The sequence below is a fragment of the Hyla sarda genome, chromosome 13 (assembly GCF_029499605.1).
Source record: "Hyla sarda isolate aHylSar1 chromosome 13, aHylSar1.hap1, whole genome shotgun sequence".
Classification (NCBI taxonomy): domain Eukaryota; kingdom Metazoa; phylum Chordata; class Amphibia; order Anura; family Hylidae; genus Hyla; species Hyla sarda.
In genome coordinates, this window is record NC_079201.1 from 35,182,266 (window position 1) to 35,197,388 (window position 15,123).

At 43.3% G+C, this 15,123-nt stretch overlaps 1 protein-coding gene across 2 annotated transcripts in view; it reads left to right on the forward strand.

Annotated features, from left to right (window-relative positions):
* Nucleotides 1-15,123, forward strand: part of LOC130297507 (proton channel OTOP2-like) — a 99,103-nt gene that overhangs the window by 13,770 nt on the left and 70,210 nt on the right. The window contains exons 1-2 of one of the 2 annotated variants that reach the window (XM_056550051.1): nt 10,122-10,243; nt 13,645-13,781. In XM_056550051.1, coding sequence (XP_056406026.1) covers nt 10,183-10,243; nt 13,645-13,781 — 198 coding nt within the window. In that variant the 5' untranslated portion in view covers nt 10,122-10,182. Of the gene's footprint in view, nt 1-10,121; nt 10,244-13,644; nt 13,782-15,123 lie in introns of those variants that run through there. The other variant, XM_056550050.1, reaches the window with a different exon arrangement.

Below are 15,123 nucleotides of genomic sequence, written 5' to 3' on the forward strand. Positions count from 1 at the left end.
TTTTTCTTGTGGGACAGAATGACAGTGCCTTGTTAAGGACCTCTCTTTCTGTCTCTGATAATATGTGACTAGAGAGATTGAATATCTTTATCGAAGCTTCTTGTTTTTCTTCGCCTTCTGGCTGTCGTGTCTGTTTCTTCCTCTTTCCTCGGCATCCCCTTTTTGTCTTTCTCCTTCCGACAGTTTTCTCTTTGTTCTTGCTGGGCTGTAGTACTCGGTTAAAAGCGTCATAAGAGTCTCAGTCTCAGAGCTTGCAAACTATGCGACAATTTGTTAGCAACCAAACAGGGGAGACTTTACAAATGAAAACCCACATGGATTGTAGCTCCACACACATCATTTACCTGACAGAGGTGTACATGTTATTTACAATATATTGGTCATACATATCAACAACTCAGAACTAGATTCAATGGACACAAGTACAATTTCACTCATCAATACTTGAAACATAGTATGTCCAAGCACGCGATGGAAGTTCATCAGTGCAGTGCAGTGGATTGCAATAGCCTCCTATAGAAGCTGACACTTTCATAAGTGGAAGAAGAGCGTGCCATATTTCCACTTCTATAGAGTAAGCTGGAATTGCACTAAGGACTCCGATTTTAAACTTCAAAGTAAGACCATAGAAAAAAGACTTAAAAAAAAAGGTATCCAAAATACATCAACAGAAATGCCTATAAAAAAGCACTGGAATCCTGCACAGAGGACCACCCTCCAAGCACCAAAGAACTGGACCAAATGGATTTTATGTTTAATTTTATCACAGACTATACAGCAGGTTTTAAAACTATTCGCAATGTGATTCGAACCCATTGGAAAATTTTACAATTTGATCCCATTCTTCAAAAAATCCTACCTGAAAAGCCTAGTTTCACTTACAGGAGGGATAGAACCCTGAAAAGCCTAGTTTCACTTACAGGAGGGCTAGAACCATAAAATGTAATGTTGCACCGAGCCGCCTGAAGAAAGTCAGTAAGGGGAAACACAACAAAAACATTGGGCCCACCAAAGGGTGTTTCAAGTGCCGGAGCAAAGCTTGCAAACTATGCGACAATATCAAGGACAAAACAACCTCATTTGTTAGTAACTAACCAGGGGAGACCTTCCAAATTAAAACCCGCATGGATTGCAGCTCCACACACATCATTTACCTGATAGAGTGTACATGTCATTTACAATATATTGGTCGTACGTCTCAACAACTCAGAACCAGATTCAAGGGACACAGGTACAATGTCAGTCATCAATACCTGAAACATAGCGTGTCGAAGCACGCGATGGAAGCTCACAATAGAAGTTTCAAGGATTTCACCGTTACAGCATTAGAACAGATCCCGGATGATTCAGAAGACCGCTTTGGAAAACTGTGCAAGCGTGAGTCTTATTGGATTTACAAGATGGATACGTTATACCCCTCAGGCCTCAATGAATGTCTAGAGAATGTTTAATCACTCATCACAGCCATACCTACCTCTTACAGCATTTTTTACCACAATTATTGACCTCCATACACCACTATCTTTCCAATCTTGACAATACTTTTTCTTCTCTTTCACAATATAACCATTCCCCTTTCCTCCCCACTCTCACACCCAATCTTTCATACCACTCATATTTATGTTCTCCATTCCCCCTCCCCCATCACACTCACCCCGCCCCCCTGTACAAATAACCAGATATCATGTGTACTCATCTTAGTCCTTTTTCGTGCATCATACTTATCCCTCTGTTCGTATCCAGTATGTGCGCGGAAGCACACAGTCCATAGGAGTTGCCATAGTCCCTGCAGCGCACAGCCTAGCGCTGGAGTTGCCTTTACGCCTGAGGTATCCATCACCCTTCTAGTAATGGTCCAGTTTCCCTCCGAACATTCCCAGTACTAGCTGACATCTCCAAGAGTCATATACATGGCGCCCTGGACAACTGTACAAGTGTCAGCTCTCACGTCCCTTGATGCGCCTTCATCATGCCCTATTCATTTTCACCCCTCTTACAAGTAACCATAAGATTATATTTAGGTATCTTATACCTTTATACACGCCCTATCCTCATTCCTCTGCCAATACACAGCAGATGCGGGGAAGCGCACAGCCCATAGGAGTTATCATAGTCCCCACAGCGCATAACCAAGCGTAGGTGCCGGCTTTATACCCAAAACATTCCTCATTCACCCAGCATCTCTCTAGACATATGTTCATCCCTTTACACATTACAAGAACTGGAAGACATCCCTCATTGTGCATATGTGATAGCCTGGGGGATGTAGGGTATGGGGAGCGTAGCTGTGCGGAAATTAAAGGGTGTTTGTTAACCCTTGCTATTCGTAACGGCATGTTGAGGGCTCCTCGGTAAAGCTTTTCCTACTGCCACCCTTCCCAAGAGCGATAGGGAGGTATATAATAATAGATTTTCCACAACCGGAGAGTTTTCTGAAACAGGATTAACTTTTACTGAAGAATTTCTGCAAGCTTCAATAACAGAACAGTCTCTAAGCATAACAACTGCTTTCCTTGGGAGATTGACAAAGGTTGGGACTTTAGCATTTAGAGTCTTTTAGTATTGTGCGCTATTCCACTGGATTTAGGGGATTTAGTTGCGGTCCAGTAGTCACGCTAGCTTTAGCGGGGATTTAGATTTGAACTCACGGTTTTGGTTCAGCTGAGGCCGGCAGGTTTTTCAGGCCTAGCGTGTCTTTCAAAGTTGAGCAGAACCATCCTGTTAGTCTGGTATCCACAAGAGCAGCAACCCAAGAGAGCGATAACTGGATGCAGCTCCCTTATATGGGCAGATGCTGGACTAGTGCTAATTGGCCCTTACTGATGTCAATCACCATTACAAAGATTTGTGGGTAACACATGACCCAAGGACCTCCAAAGGTCCTCCAACATACCATAGAGGTTATACGCATGGTCACATGACCGAAAGGTAAGCACTATGCATTATCATAAAATATATATAATTATTAAATATATACATGTATTTTCATTAGAGAATTAGACCTGAGGAGAGGTGACTAGGGGCTGTACCACCTGAGGAACCCTACCTGAACGTAGTTACTCTGACTTTGGGGATCTCTACACTAGGTACGGTATGCAATACGGTACCGGGACACCACACATACATCCCATACTTATGCCGGCTTTGACAACATTTTAAATGCCGGCTCTCACGTTCTGTGATGCGCTAATATTATTCCACGGCACGTGTCATCTGGCCCAGATACATGACAGCGGACCATCACCCTAAACGTATTTATATACATTCTCTATTGTAAAATATGTGCCGATGAAAGCTTTTAATTTTATCACACCAAATGTATATTTTTTTACCTGCTTTCACCATGACAGGTGTTTTTATTCATGTCACCATTGTGCGCAGTTCACATGGGGCGGTCCTGCATCTGACCCATTCACGGGCATTTTACTGTTTTAAAGGGGTACTCCTGTGGAAAAGTTTTTTTTTAAATCAATTGGTGCCAGAAAGTTAAACAGATTTGTAAATCACTTCTATTAAAAAATCTTAATCATTCCAGTACTTTTTAGGGGCTGTATACTAAAGAGAAATCCAAAAAGAAATGCATTTCCTTAAAATTCTACCATTAAAATTCACCTTTTAATTTTAGGGATTGTGAAGCCCTATTGTCTACTCATGTTGCTGCCAGCTCCAGGCTGTGCCATTCAGCTACTTTATGGTTTACTGATGCAGCTGGGCCTAGGACATTACCTAAAAATATTTTATGGTAGCACTAGCTAACATAAATCTTCAATTTGAATTTTAAAATCATCTTTTAATTTTAGGGATTGTGAAGCCCTATTGTCTACTCATGCTTCAGCCACCTCCAGGCTGTGCCATTAAGACACTATATGGTCTCCTCATGCTGCTACAAACTCCAGGCTGTGCCATTCAGCCACTATATGGTATCCTCATGCTTCAGCCACCTCCAGGCTGTTCCATTCAGCCACTATATGGTCTCCTCATGCTTCAGCCACCTCCAGGCTGTACCATTAAGAAACTATATGGTCTCCTCATGCTGCCACAAACTCCAGGCTGTGCCATTCAGCCACCATATGGGCTACTCATGCTGCCACAAATCCAGACGGTCATTCACCCACTGTATGGTCTCCTCATACTGATGCCACCTCCAGGCTCTGTCATTGTGCCACAATGTGACATGTGACTCCTTGTTAGATTTGGACCTTTGTAACAACACGCCGGGGCCCGGGACACTAAAACTGTTGAGTGTTAGCCAAACTTTCAATTTAAAAATCTTATGCAGAAAAAGGATAGAGCAGAGCTTCCTCTAGGGACAGTATGTTTGTAACAGTGTGAAAAAAGGTAAAAGAGGTTGCACCAATTAGCTGTGTGCTCACCTTGCGGGAATGTGTGCCAGACACAACCACCATGAAGCGCTGATATTGTAGAAGATGCGGAGTGGCCTTCTGGGGTTCAGGCTAGCGTTCCCCCAGCTGGTCTTGGAACATGGATAGGAGGGTGGAAAAAAATCTGGGGTGTTTCAGGCACGTGCCCAAAGGATAAACAAGCATCCAGTTATGGATATAAACTTCTTTTTTAAGCCACTTCAGATGCGTTTCGAGGCTGCTGCCTCTTCTCAATGAACAATGACTTCTGACTTGCATGAATATACAGGTGCTATTTAAAGGGGTACTCCCATGGAAAACTTTTTTTTTAAATCAACTGGTGCCAGAAAGTTAAACAGATTTGTAAATCCCTTCTATTAAAAAATCTTAATCCTTCCAGTACTTTTTAGGGGCTGTATACTAAAGAGAAATCCAAAAAAGCAATGCATTTCCTGTGATGTCCTGACCACAGTGCTCTCTGTTTACCTCTGCTGTCCATTTTAGGAACTGTCCAGAGAAAAAGAAAATCTAATTAACCATGCACATCACTTCTATCACGGTTTTATTAGATGTCATGCTGTTCTGGGATCCATTCCATTAAATTATGTTCATCCTATATTATTAAATGGTACTACTCTAACTACCCATTACTACTTATGATTACTGGGTGTCACACTTTGCACTTATTTCCGGTGAGTCTTCCTGTGACGAGAGAGGGGAGGACTATGGGATCTAGTCATGAAAAATCCTATTCTTCGCTGCAGAGTTATAGGTATGACTATAAAATACTTTAAAACTGCTTATGTGACGTTTTTATTTTTCAAGATGACCTATAATGATCTACCAGATATGTCTATAATATCCGCAACATCCAAAGACATGATTCTGCAAATTAATATTTCTACATACAGCTGAGTGATTGCTTTAGTAATATTTATATAAATGTGTTATATTTGTTATGTATTGTTCCTTGGCCAAGTTGTTTTATTTGGCCAACCTTTCCTTTGTTGTAAATTTCTCAAAAAAAAAAAAATCCAATAAAAATTATTTAAACCAGAGAAAAAGAAAATCCCCATAGGAAACATATGCTTCTCTGGACAGTTCCTAAAATGGACAGAGGTAAGCAGAGACCACTGTGGTCAGGACATCACAGGAAATGCATTTCTTTTTTGGATTTCTCTTTAGTATACAGCCCCTAAAAGTACTGGCAGGATTAAGATTTTTTAATGCAAGTGATTTACAAATCTGTTTAATTTTCTGGCACCAGTTTGATTTCCACGGGAGTACCCCTTTAAATAGCACCTGTATGTTCATGCAAGTCAGAAGTCATTGTTCACTGAGAAGAGGCAGCAGCCTCGAAACGCATCTAAAGTGGCTTAAAAAAGAAGTTTATATCCATAACTGGATGCTTGTTTATCCTTGCGGCACGTGCCTGAAACACCCCAGATTTTTTTCCAACCTCCTATCCATGTTTCAAGACCAGCTGGGGGAACGCTAGCCTGATCCCCGGGAGGCAGCTCTGCATCTTCTAAAATATCAGCACTTCATGGTGGTTGTGTCTGGCACACAACCCCGCAAGGTGAGCACACACCTAATAGGTGCAAGCTCTTTTACTGTTACAGACATACTGTCCTTAGAGGAAGCTCTGCTCTATCCTTTTTCTGCATAAGATTTTTAAATTGAAATTTAAGATTTTTAAATTGAAAGTTTAGCTAACACTCAAAAGTTTTAGTGTCCTGGGCACCGGCGTGTGGTTACAAAGGACCAAATCTAACAAGGAGTCACATGTCACATGGTGGCACAATGACAGAGCCTGGAGATGGCATCAGTATGAGGAGACCATATAGTGGGTGAAGGACTGCCTGGATTTGTGGCAGCATGAGTAGCCCATATGGTGGCTGAATGGCACAGCCTGGAGTTTGTGGCAGCATGAGGAAACCATATAGTGTCTTAATGGTACAGCCTGAAGGTGGCTGATGCATGAGGAGGCCATATAGTGGCTGAATGGCACAGCCTGGAGTTTGTGGCAGCATGAGGAGACCATGTAGTGTCTGAATGGTACAGCCTGGAGGTGGCTGAAGCATGAGGAGACCATATAGTGGCTGAATGGAACAGCCTGGAGGTGGCTGAAGCATGTGGAGACCATATAGTGTCTGAATGGCACAGCCTGGAGGTGGCTGAAACATGAGTAGACAACAGGGCTTCACAATCCCTAAATTTAAAAGATGATTTTAAAATTCAAATTGAAGATTTATGGGGGGGGGGGGGGGGAGGGAGGAGGAGGAGGACTATAAAAGTGTAATTTTTTTTAAAAAAAGGTGCTAGACATATAAAAATTAAACGTACATGGTTAGTATTAGGTACTGAGTGATATATTAAACATACGCTTCAACATTTTGTTAGGTTGAATAAAAATAAACGTCTGCCTCTAAAAATAATGCGGACATGACCTAATTTTCTTGTCTCAGACAGCATCTGTCGCCGCTCCCTTTTTTTTTGCCGCCTTGGTTGCCCAATGTCAACATGCCACACTGCAAATTGCCGGCCACAGCGATGTCCCGTCTTGGCTGGCAATAGACTGAGCCACGATGCATTGAGCCCTGTACATTATATTATATGAGGTTTATTTACCTCATCCTACTCAGCAGGGGCGGACTGACACCACTCAGGGCCCCCGGACCAAATAAAACAAGGGCCCCCAGCAAGACTCCACCCTGGCCCCACCTTTGCCCTGCCCCTATTCCCGCCCAGTATGTATATGAATATTTGCCATAGAATAGGGGGTGCAGTGCGCTTGAGGCAATGGTGTACTTTGAGGGATGGTAATGCCAATCACCTTAACTACACCAAGCGCTTAAAAACACTGAACTATCCTCCTCCTTTTTATGCCAACTTGGGATCTCTGTCCTCTGTCTGTAAAACCCAGTCCAACTTGGCTCCAACCTTCACTCACCTTAAAGGTGTACTACCGTGCTGACAACTTATCCCCTATCTAAAGGATAGGGGATAAGTTGCCTGATCGCACGGGCTCCCACCGCTGGGGACCCCCGCGATCTCGCACGCAGCACCCCGCTCTCATCAGGCCCCGGAGCGAACATCCGCTCCGGGTCTGATTATGGGGCCGGTGATCGTGACGTCACAGCTCCGTCCCCCAATGCAAGTCTATGGCATGCCATAGACTTACATTGAGGGGGCGGAGCGTGACGTCACATGGAGGCGGAGCTGTGACATCATGATACTCCGGCCCCGTGATCGGCAGTCATCACACCCGGAGCGATGTTCCCTCCGGGGCCTGATGAGAGCGGGGTGCTGCGTGCGAGATCGCGGGAGCAGCAGGACTCCACGTGATCAGGCAACTTATCCCCTATTCTTTAGATAGGGGATAAGTTGTCAGCACGGTAGTACCCCTTTAAAGGGGTACTCTGGTGGAAAACTTTTTTTTTAAAATCAACTGATGCCAGGAAGTTAAACAGATTTGTAAAATACTTCTATTAAAAATATCTTAATCCTTCCAGTACTTATTAGCGGCTGTATACTACAGAGGAAATTCTTTTCTTTTTGGATTTCTTTTCTGTCACGACCACAGTGCTCTCTGCTGACACCTCTGTCCATTTTAGGAAATTTCTCCTGCTCTGGACAGTTCCTAAAATGGACAAAGGTGTCAGCAGTGAGCACCGTGGTCCTGACAGAAGAGAAATCCAAAAAGAAAATAATTTCCTCTGTAGTATACAGCCGAGAATAAATACTGGAAGGATTAAGATTTTTTTGTAGAAGTAATTTATAAATCTGTTTAACTTTCTGGCTTCAGTTGATAAAAAAAAAAAAAAAAAAAAAAAAAAAAAAACAACAACAAAGTTTTTCACCGGAGTACCTCTGAGGCCTCTGAGATTTATTGCTGAATTAGCACAGCAGCACAGAGTATTTCTGGAGGGAACTGCAGTGAGGCAAAATGTCTGCCTAACTACAGTCCCTGCCAGAAATACTCTGTGCTGCTGGGAAGCCTACTCTATCTCCTACCTGCCTTTCACTGCCCCCTACATGATGGTACAGTCAGAGATATAAGTTCACATAAAACTTATAAGGCTGGGTTCACACTACGATTTGAACTACGGTTCCCGTATACGGCTGGGAGGAGGGGTGGGTGGGGCTTAATCGCTGCGCCCGCACTCAGCCGTATTCGGGAACTGTAGTTAATGTATGTCTATGAGCCGACTGGAGTGAACCGCAGCCTCCGGTCAGCTGCGTTTTCGGCCGTATGCGGTTTCCCGACCGCAGGCAAAAACGTGGTCGACCTTGTTTTTGCCTGCGGTTGGGAAACCGCATACGGCCGAAAAAGCAGCCGACCGGAGGCTGCGGTTCACTCCGGTCGGCTCATAGACAAACATTAACTACGGTTCCCGAATACGGCTGAGTGCGGGCACTGCGATTAAGCCCCGCCCACCCCTCCTCCCAGCCGTATACGGGAACCGTAGTTACAAACCGTAGTGTGAACCCAGCCCAAGTCAGACTGTGCCATCTTGTAGGGGGCGGTGAAATGCAAGTAGAAGATACATACAATTAAACAATTCATAAGCCACCCATCTGGCCAGGTTAGCCTGTTCTGGGTCCATGCAGATGTTGACAGAGAAGGCCGGCAGAGAGATCAGAGCACTTCTTCAGGAGGGCTATGTACACTGAGGACAAGCAGGGCTCCGTACACCGAGGACAAGCGGGGCTCTGTACACCGAGGACAAGCAGGGCTCTGTACACCGAGGACAAGCAGGGCTCTGTACACCGAGGACAAGCAGGGCTCTGTACACCGAGGACAAGCAGGGCTCTGTACACTGAGGACAAGCAGGGCTCTGTACACTGAGGACAAGCAGGGCTCTGTACACTGAGGACAAGCAGGGCTCTGTACACTGAGGACAGGCAGGGCCCCCCTTACACTGAGGACAGGCAGGGCCCCCCTTACACTGAGGACAGGCAGGGCCCCCCTTACACTGAGGACAGGCAGGGCCCCCTTACACTGAGGACAGGCAGGGCCCCCCTTACACTGAGGACAGGCAGGGTCCCCCTTACACTGAGGACAAGCAGGGTCCCCCTTTACACTGAGGACAGGCAGGACCCCCTTACACTGAGGACAGGCAGGACCCCCTTACACTGAGGACAGGCAGGGGGCCCCCCTTACACTGAGGACAGGCAGGACCCCCTTACACTGAGGACAGGCAGGACCCCCTTACACTGAGGACAGGCAGGGGGCCCCCCTTACACTGAGGACAGGCAGGGTTGGCATACTCCTCTTCGGCGGCAGCATCAGTGAATCTCAACGCTGCCGTGCTGAGACGTGAAGGGGCGTGGATTAAGTTGAAGGGCGTGGCTTAAGTGCGGCGGGGTCAGCTATTCAAAAAAATTTTTTTTTAAAGATTTCATGACAGGAGGCGGACAGCGGGCCCTTTTCCAAGCGGGGTCCGATTGGACTGGCCTGTCAGTCCGCCCCTGCTACCCAGTGAGTATGTTACTGCAGTGAATGATGTACTTCTAGAAGCTTCTGATAGGCCGGTGTAGCAGCTGTATGCTGCAGTTTCTTTGGCTGTATATTCACTGTGGCTCAGGTTTATCAAACTGTGTGAGAGAAAAACTGGAGAGATTTTCCCACAGCAACCGATCACAGCTCAGCTTTCACTTTACCAGAGCTCCTTTGCTGAGCTGTGACTGGTTGCTGTCGGGGAATTACTACATTTTTTCTATAACACAGTTTGATAAATCTGGGCCTATATGTGAGGGGAACTAATGAACTAAGCATGCCTGACCAGTAGAGAACACCGCTTACAGGACCTAACCCATGGCAACAAGAAAAAAACAAGAGAACATCCAGCCTTTTTTAGTAGGGCTGCCTTTTAAAAGTGATTGATTTCTAAAATTACTTGTTTTTGTAAATATTTCATTTCACATTATGAATCAGTTTATAACCATATATCTTCATGGTTAACCCCCTTTCATACACTGCTCAAAAAAATAAAGGGAACACTAAGATAACACATCCTAGATCTGAATGAATGAACTAATCGTATGAAATACTTTCGTCTTTACATAGTTGAATGTGCTGACAACAAGACAACAAAATCACACAAAACTTATCAATGGAAATCAAATTAATCAACCCATGGAGGTCTGGATATGGAGTCACACTCAAAATCAAAATGGAAAACTACACTACAGGCTGATCCAACTTTCATGTAATGTCCATAAAACAAGTCAAAATGAGGATCAGTAGTGTGTGTGGCCTCAACATGCCCGTATGACCTCCCTACAAAGCCTGGGCATGCTCCTGATGAGGTGGCAGATGGTCCCCTGAGGGATGTCCTCCCAGACCTGGACTAAAGCATCCGCCAACTCCTGGACAGTCTGTGGTGCAATGTGGCATTGGTGGATGGAGCGAGACATGCATGTTCCAGATGTGCTCAATCGGATTCAGGTCTGGGGAACGGGCGGGCCAGTCCATAGCATCAATGCCTTCCTCTGGATGGAACTGCTGACACACACCAGCCACATTAGGTCTAGCATTGTCTTGCATTAGGAGGAACCCAGGGCACCCACACCAGCATATGGTCTCACAAGAGGTCTGAGGATCTCATCTTGGTAGCTAATGGCAGTCAGGCTACCTCTGGCAAGCACATGGAGGGCTGTGTGGCCCCACAAAGAAATGCCACCCCAAACCATTACTGACCCACCGCCAAATCGGTCATGCTGGAGGATGTTGAAGGCAGCAGAACGTTCTCCACGGCGTCTCCACACTCTTTCACGTCTGTCACATGTGCTTAGTGTGAATCTGCTTTCATCTGTGAAAAACACAGGGCGCCAGTGGCGAATTTGCCAATCATAGTGTTCTCTAGCAAATGCCAAATGTCCTGCACGGTGTTGGGCTGTAAGCACAACCCCCACTTGTGGACATCGGGCCCTCATACCACCTTCATGGAGTCTGTTTCTGACCGTTAGAGTGGGCACATGCACATTTGTGGCCTGTTGGAGGTAATTTTGAAGGGCTCTTGCAGTGCTCCTCCTTTCACAAGGCGGAGATAGCGGTCCTGCTGCTGGGCTGTTGGCCTCCTCCATATCTCCTGATGTACTGGCCTGTCTCCTGGTAGCGCCTCCATGCTCTGGACACTACTCTGACTTACACAGTGAACCTTCTTGCCACAGCTCGCACTGATGTGCCATCCTGGATGAGCTGCACTACCTGAGCCACTTGTGTGGGTTGTAGACTCCGTCTCATGCTACCACTAGAGTAAAAGCACTGCCAGCATTCAAAAGTGACCAAAACATCAGCCAGGAAGCATAGGAACTGAGAAGTTGTCTGTGTTCACCACCTGCAGAACTACTCCTTTATTGTGAGTGTCTTGATAATTGACTATAATTTCCACCTGTTGTCTGTTCCATCTGCACAACAGCATGTGAAATGGATTGTCAATCAGTGTTGCTTACTGAGTGGACAGTGTGATTACACAGAAGTGTCATTGACTTGGAGTTACATTGTGTTAAGTGTTCCCTTTATTGAACAGTGTAGTTTCTATTATATTATGTGACAGATCTAAATAAGGCTAGAGGGGATTATTTTGAAAATTTGGAAACATTTTGAAAATGTTAATAATTTAAATATAACTGCTCCGATCTATGTTTCAGATAGTAGTAACAATATTGCTAACCTGTTTGCTAACCTATTGCAGACCTATTTTTTTGCTTAGTGTCTAGTGATTAGTGTTGAGCGGCATAGACCATATTCGAATTCGCGAATATTCGCGAATATATGGACGAATATTCGTCATATATTCGCGAATATTCGCATATTCGTTATATTCTCGTTTTATTTTCGCGTATGCGAAAATACGCACATGCGAAAATTAGCATATGTGGAAATTCGCATATGCGAAAATTAGCGCGCCAGTCTCACACAGTAGTATTACAGCCTTCTTTACACCACACAAGCTGGAAGCAGAGAGGGGTGATCACTGTGATGTGTACTGTGAAGAAAAAAAAAAAAAAAAAAACGAATATTCGTAATTACGAATATATAGCGCTATATTCGCGAAATTCGCGAATTCGCGAATATGCGATATTCGTGAATAATATTCGAATTGCGAATATTCGCGAGCAACACTACTAGTGATCTACATAAAATAAGCTGGACTAACTACTTGACTAACTAACTACTTTATTTATTTATTCATTGGGGAGGAAGGTGTCTAAAGTGGACCTGTGGCCTACCAAAAAATGTTTTAGACTAGTATTATTATTATTATTATTTAGCTGAGGGTGGCTTTTTTACAGTTTATTAAAGGGGTACTCCGGTGAAAACCTTTTTTCTTTTAAATCAACTGGTGGCAGAAAGTTAAACATATTTGTGAAGTACTTCTATTAAAAAATCTTAATCCTTCCTGTACTTATTAGCTGTTGAATACTACAGAGGAAATTCTTTTCTTTTTGGAATGCTCTCTGATGACATCACAAGCACAGTTCTCTCTGCTGACATTATTATAATAATAATAACACTTTATTTATTGTTGACCTTAGTGGGATTTGAACCGAAGTCCCCAGCACTGCAAGGCAGCAGTGCTAACCACTGAGCCCCCATGCTGCCCTTAACATACATCTGCTATGCATCTGCTATGCATGGTTGCTAAAATGGAAAGAGATGTCAGCAGAGAGCACTGTGCTCGTGAGGTCATCAGTGTTCCAAAAAGAAAGGAATTTCCTCTGTAGCATTCAGCAGCTAAAAAGTACTGGAAGGATTTTTTAATAGAAGTAATTTACAAATATGTTTAACTTTCTGCCACCAGTTGATTTAAAAGAAAAAAGGTTTTCATCGGAGTACCCCTTTAATATGCTTTTCTGTTCATGAGGGTTTATAGTTTTGTCTTACAATTTAAGGAATCAGTAATATGGGGCGTGAACTTGATTAAAAAATTTGAGTTAATATTAGATGATAGGCAGGATTATACAGTCAGAGGGTATGTATGCCCCTCAGTGTACAACATTGACACCCCCTGATTTGTGTAATCCCATCCATCACCATTTTTAAAATTAAGTTCACACCCATCTGCTTGATTCTCTGAATTGTAAGAATCGAATTGAGCGTATCAACAAATGTACAAAAACAGTTGTTTGATTAGGGCACCCTAAACTATTTCACGATAATGCAATCTCAATTTTTTGGGATGGCCACATGCTCTCTTTATGTGCAATGTAGCATTTTAGGTATTTTAAAGATGTTATCTCCTCTAACTTTTTCTAAATATTATCTTTGCAGCGGGAATAGTTTTTTTTGGAATTGGTACACTTGTTATGTCATCTGTAAAAATTGCATATGCAGCAGAGCGGGTAGACTGCATAACACCCATGAAATTCATCCAGCCTATAATTCATGCCATCTTTGTCATTGTACAGGTAAGATTAAATATACCTACTAATGGTCCTCATGGGCACTGTCAATATCTGGCTGCAGCCTGGGCTCCCCAAAGTACCATCTGTAAGGACTCCCTATACTGTATACAGTATGCTGCAAGCCATAGAGAATTTGACTTCTCTACTGTATGTTTACTCTATCATTGAAATGGCTCTCTATAGTTAACTGAGTGATTCCGAAAATAATGTATTATGTAAGTTATTATAATGCAGTCTATCCACAAACCTATACGAGGGCTTGTTTTTTGTGCGACCAATTGTACTTTGTATGACACTTTTCATTTACCATAAAATGTACAGCACAACCACAACCGTAATCACTTTTACGGAGTGCACTTTCTGGTAAAAATGAAATACGTTTGAAATACGTTTACATGCTTTTCTTTTATTGTTGCTTTTAAAAAAAAAAGAATCAAACTTTTTAAACAAAATAAGTATGTTCGAAATGGCTGTATTCTGACACTATAACTTTTAAATTTTTCCATATACGGGTCTATCTATTTCTTCTGGGATGCGATGTTACCAAAAAGGACCAATTTTGGTCTTTAGTATTTTTTTCATACTTGTTGTATGTTGTATGCCCTAATATGCGCCTATGCATACCTTTACAGATCTCAAAATAAGCCAGCATAAACATAATTAAACAAAAATGCGGTATAAATCAATTAACAGAGAACACATATTTCATTAAATATATTTTATTTTATACAATAACCCTATGTGCTGTATTTGCTATCCCCAGCTCCGTAACAACCTATGCTTTGACTATATGCATTTAATTAAAATCAACAATAAACAGGAAAGAGATTACGTGGTTTTATTTATTCCTTCCTCCAAAATGGCATTTATAAAAATAAATAATAATGTGAGCATTTACTAAATAAATGTAAAAAGGTTTTAAGATGTGGAATGCCAGAATAACAATAAAAATGAAATATAAATAAAATAAATGAAAATTAAAATGTCCAGTATTTAAAGGGGTATTCCGGCTTTAGACATTTTATCCCTTATCTAATGGATAGGGGATAAGATGTCTGATCCCGGGGGACCCGCCACTGGGACCTGCCACGATCTCCCTGAAGCACCCGCATTATGTGCGGAGCTGTGTCTCCAGGCTCGGAAACCGGAAGTTTTCGGGACTGGAGATGTGACATAATGCCACGCCCCCTTGTGATGTCATGCAACACCCCCTCCATTTATGTCTATGAAACATAATGTTCAGAACGCCGGAGGCTGCTCAGAGATTGCAGGGAGTCCCAGAGGCTGGACCCCCATGATCAGACATCTTATTTCCTGTCCTTTAGGTTGGGGAAAAGATTTCTAG